Raw genomic sequence first — 4,995 nt, forward strand, 5'->3', positions numbered from 1 at the left:
AAAAAGGATGAGTCCCTGATATCATTCACTCAGGCGAGGCGGGTTCGGGTCCCGGCTGCGTCTGGGACCGTGGCCCGGGCCTGTTTCCCAGTCTACAACTAGTGGGAGGACACCCCGGAGCTGGCACCCCGCCCCCAAAAGGGCCCCGCGGCGCAGGGTGTGGGGCTCAGGTGGACACCTGGCGGGCCTCCTGGCTGGGGCGCCCGGGCCGCCCGGGACCCTCCGGGCTCCTTCCGGGTTGGCAGCGACGGCGCAGGGGGCGGGGGGCCGCGCCGAGGGGCCGGGCGAGGCTGGGAGCGAGCGCCCCAGCCCCCGCCCGCCTCCTGCCCGCCCTCCGGCCGCGGCGCTGGGAACCGGGCTCCGCGCGTCCGGGGCGGCTGGCGGCGCGGGCAGGCGGGCAGAGAGGACAGGCTAGGGGCGGCGACAGCGAGGGGCCGCGCGCGGAGGGCGCCTGGTGCAGCATGGGCGGCCCGCGGGCTTGGGCGCTGCTCTGCCTCGGGCTCCTGCTCCCGGGAGGCGGCGCTGCGTGGAGCATCGGGGCAGCCCCGTTCTCCGGACGCAGGTAAGGTCTCCTCGCGCCTTTGCACCCCGCTGGCTGGGGGTCCCGGCGCGCACACGTCCCCACCTCCGTGCAGGGCCGGGATCGGGAGAGCGATCCAGTCCCTAGCCTCAGTGCCGGCCTGGGTGAGGGCAGGGTCCCCTACCCCATGTGTTGGAGCTGCCTGTCTCCCTTACTCTCTCCCTTTCAACCCCGGAGCCCGAGAGGAGGAAGGGGCGCGACGAGAGCGAAGCCATGACCCTTCTGTCCCCCTGTCCCTAGGGCCCCTCCCCCTGCACTTGGGAAAGGCCCATGACACCTCGTAGCCGACCCTTTGTGGACCCCCTCTCCCCTTTACTCTGTTCCTGTTTTTTGTTTGTTTGTTTGTTTTTGTTTTTGTTTTGTACCCATGCTATTTATCTCCCTCGGAGGAGGGACTGGGGTGGAGTCTCACAGCCCAGTGGGTCAGTGTCGAGGCTCCCCAGGGACCTGGCATTTTGGGCAGAGAAAAGAGGGAGCACAGTCTTCCTGCTGCTCTCCTAGTGGCCGCGAACTTCCTCCCCTCTGGCCTTTCCGGAGAAGCTCCCGGAACCTGACATGGTGGGGCCCATTATTGTGTATAGTGTCTTCATCAATCCTGCAAGGACCGAATGAGGTAGGGAAAACTGTTGCCATTCAACAGAGAAGCAAACCGAGACCCTAGAGAATTGGCATCATGTTTTAGACTCATGGGCTATTCATTGAAGAGGTGGGTTGCAAATCTGCCTTTCTGTCCTTGATGACAGTGTTTGAACCTGCCCTGGCCTCTGTCCTGACTGCAACTCCCGCCAGGGTCCCCTCTTAAAGGCCAGCCGCCGTTGTCCAAGGCAGACAATCTGGAGTAGCCAGGCCTCTCCAGGCCTTTTCATCCCATTCAAAGGCCTGCACGGTCCCCACCCCCTACGGCCTCAATTCTTTAATTCTTTTCAGAAATTCTCCTTTCCCAGTGGTCAGGGGCCAGCATGCCCCTGCTGGGCTAGCAAGAGCGGTTGACATGGGCAGGGCTGGAGGATGGAGGTGGTTGAAGCATCAGAGGCCAGAAGAGCAGTTGTCTGAGACGGGTGGACGTGTGGCGGATGTCACAGCCACCACCTATCGTGTGCAGACCACAGTTAGCCTGAGTCGGCCCCATTACCTGCATTCATCAGCTCCAGAATCTTCCCAGCTGCTTGGAGGTATGCTTTTTATGATTCTGTTTCTTAGAGGAGGAAGATGAGGCCCAGAGAGGGAGCATGACCTGCCCAGAGCATGGATGTGAGCCGCCAGAATCCCAGATGCTAAGAGGAGAGAGAGAGACTATTAACTCAGAAATCCCACTGTCAGGCTCAGGATGATGGTAGCACAGCTTAAGGCCCAGACTGCCCTGCAGCCAGTTCAAGGCAGGGCTTCGCAGCCTAGGCTTCTCACCTCCCAGGGTCTCCTGGGTGGGAGCAGGATGGTGGCTATAACCAGGTATCTGGTGGTCACTGGGGACTGTCACTCCATGTGTTGACAGAAGCCCATCAGTAGCCTGAGCATTCCAAAAGCCCTGTTGGCAATGCTAATGCACCCATTGTACAGATAAGGAGGCTGAGGCCTACAGAGGAAAAGTGGCACCTCAATCCAGACCAGTCAATTTCCAAATCCAGTGGCTTTTTCTACCCAGCAGCCCTCCTGGAAGACGGAAAGAGATTGTTGGCTTGGGGGCACCAGGAAAGGTTTGTAGTCATGATTAGGAGTTAGGGGCTCCAGGCTCGGACAGAATGCAGACAGAATTCCGTGCTGGTACAGGCTTGATGTGTGACCTCAAGTGGGTCATTTCCTGGCCCTGGGTCTCAGTTTGGCTCTCAGTTTCCTTCTTTCCTCATGGGAAGGACCAGTACCGGGCCTCACCTGCAGTGGTTCCTGCTATCAATCATGTCACATGGGGGTAGGGACCTGGAGCTTGAGGAGTCTGTGGGCTACCAGGACCTCCACTTGTGGCCCCATCCCCACGTTGCTGGAGACAGCATGGGGATGTCATGCCCTGTCAGCCATCCTGCCACCCACATCCCAGCACCCCAGGCACCCCTTGGCAGCCAAGGGACCAGAGGCAGAAAAGAGGCTTTGTCCTGGGAGGGGTTGGCCTGGGAAGGCATCCAGGGGGCCGCCCCCAGCCCCAGGAATGTGGTGACACTTGGAGACCCCCGGAACCAGGGTGCCCAAGGGCTATGCAGAGCTGCCTTGGCTTGCCCCTGCTCCTGGAGCTGCTTCCTGCCCCGCTGAGGTCCTTCCAAGCCTGGAGCCCGCGTCCTTTAACCACTTATCTCAGCATTTCAGCTGAAGGTCCAAGCCTTCACCAGCCCAGACCTCTCCCCCCTGCAGTGCCGGCCTCCTTTAGGCAAATCCTAGGATCAGGAAGAATGGAGGGCTCTAAAATGGAAGGGATCTGCCCCAGCCTCTCTTTAGGGGGCCCCAATCCCAGCTGATGCCCACAGGAGTAACCCGGGTAGGTGCTTTCTCTTGGAGCCTCAGTTTCCCCCTCTGTAAAATGTAGAACCTGATAATCCCTATTCCAAGGGGAAGACCTTGTGAAGAAGGTACTGTGCTGGTGTCCCCAAGCCCCAGGGAAGCCCCTGGACCACAGCTGCTGGGTGTGGCGCCCATGTGTGGGCCTGAGCCCCTCAGTCCAGGAACAGGAATGAACAATAGCTGTTAGCGCTGTGCTAAAGGTTTTGAGTGAAGCTTACCCCACTGGAGGAAATTCTGCTGTCCCCATTTGCAGATGGACAAAATGAGGTCCAGAAAGGGTCAAGGCCTTGTTCAAGGTCACCGATTTAGGAAGCAGTAGAGCCAGGTCTGGAACTTCGCCCCCGCTGCGGGGCTCTGGCTCTCATCACAGCACCCCCACCCGCCTGGTCCTTTCTTCTCTTTTTCATCGCGGCCTTTGGCCCCAGGCCCGCTTGGCTGCCTGCTGCAATTAGCCCCTATCACTGTTCCGGATCGCAGCCCTGGGCCCTACGTAGACAAAGTCCCCTGGGCCCCTCGTGGCAGGGGGTGGAGTGTGGGTGTAGGTGGGGGGCCCTTGTCGGGGTGGCCAGTGCCAGGCTGAGCTGGTCTGGCCTGTTTCTCCCCTCCTGGAAGCCTCTGGGGGCCTGGAGGTGCTGAGTGGACAGAAGTGGTGGGCCCAGGAGGGAAGTGCCACCTCTTCCCAGCCCCTGCCCTCACCCACCCCACTGCCCAGCCTCATCCAGCTCTTGGGCAGCTTATCAATGATGACACCCCAGGGAAGGAAGCCCCCAGGGGCTGCAGGGATGGAGCACATGGGGATGGGTCACTTCATCTGTGGAACCTGTCTCAGGTCCCGGCTGCTCTGCCCAGAGCTGCTGCCTGTTCTCCATCATTCAGTCATTCAACAAACATCACTGAGCATCCTCAGGCTGAGCCCTACACAAACTTGGTCCCAGCTCATGCCCTCCTCCAGCACCTTCGTGAGTAAAGCCCAGGGCTATTGTGAGTGGCTAATGGGTGACGGCCAACCCCTGTGTGGGCCTGAGGGCTGAGACCCAAAGGATGAATAAGAATTTGCTGGGGCAAGAGGAAGGGGCTTTCCAGGCAGAGGGACCTTCATATGCTAAGATCAGAGATGGGAGAAGGGGCTGCATGAGTGTGCATGAGAGGCTAGCAGAATAAAAAGTAAGGACAGGCCGGGCACGGTGGCTCACGCCCGTAATCCCAGCACTTTGGGAGGCCGAGGCAGGCGGATCACCTGAGGCCAGGAGTTTGAAACCAGCCTGGCCAATGTGGCGAAACCCCGTCTCTACTAAAAATGCAAAAATTAGCCGGGCGTGGTGGCAAGTGCCTATAATCCCAGCTACTTGGGAGGCTGAGGCAGGAGAATCACTTGAACCTGGAAGGTGGTGGTTGCAGTGAGCCGAGATTGTGCCACTTCACTCCAGCCTGGGCGACAGAGCGAGACTCCATCTAAAAAAAAAAAAAAAAGTGAAAACTGTGCTTGCAGGGCTATAGGGAGTCATGGTGGGCTGCGAACCCCACAGTGGATATTGGCAACCTTAGGTCTGCACTTTAGAAAGAGCCTCCTGCTACCTCTGGAAGGTGGATAGGGGAGCAGGAGGGTGGCAGGGCCAGGCTAGGACCCTGTGGAGGAGCTCGGGCTGATGCTAGGAGTCCTGGGGCTGGGGTCCTCAAGCTGGGGGATGGGGTGGTTCTTAGTGATCCCCAGGTGGAGGGGGCAAGGGGCTGAACTTGGACATGAGTGTCCTCTCCTGTCCAAAAGGTCTGGCTAGCTGGCCACCAGCTCCATGTCTCCTAAAGAGAGGATTCAAGCACAGTTCAGATTGTGGCAACCAGGCAGGGACCCACATGGTGATTTTTTTTTTTTTTTTTTTTTTTGACAGAGTTTCACTCCTGTTGCTCAGGCTGCAGTGCAATGGCACGAT

The 4,995-nt window shown here is 59.3% G+C and overlaps 1 protein-coding gene across 2 annotated transcripts in view; it reads left to right on the plus strand.

The window, feature by feature from the left end:
* Positions 1–324: 324 nt before the first annotated feature.
* The window catches only part of EMID1 (EMI domain containing 1), a 54,148-nt gene continuing 49,477 nt past the window's right edge, over positions 325–4,995 (plus strand). For both annotated transcript variants that reach the window (XM_023190725.2, XM_023190724.2), the window contains exon 1: positions 325–562. In XM_023190725.2, the coding sequence (XP_023046493.1) occupies positions 462–562 (101 nt within the window). In that variant the 5' untranslated portion in view covers positions 325–461. The remainder of the gene's footprint in view (positions 563–4,995) is intronic.

This window comes from Piliocolobus tephrosceles, chromosome 19 (assembly GCF_002776525.5).
Source record: "Piliocolobus tephrosceles isolate RC106 chromosome 19, ASM277652v3, whole genome shotgun sequence".
NCBI classification, from domain to species: domain Eukaryota; kingdom Metazoa; phylum Chordata; class Mammalia; order Primates; family Cercopithecidae; genus Piliocolobus; species Piliocolobus tephrosceles.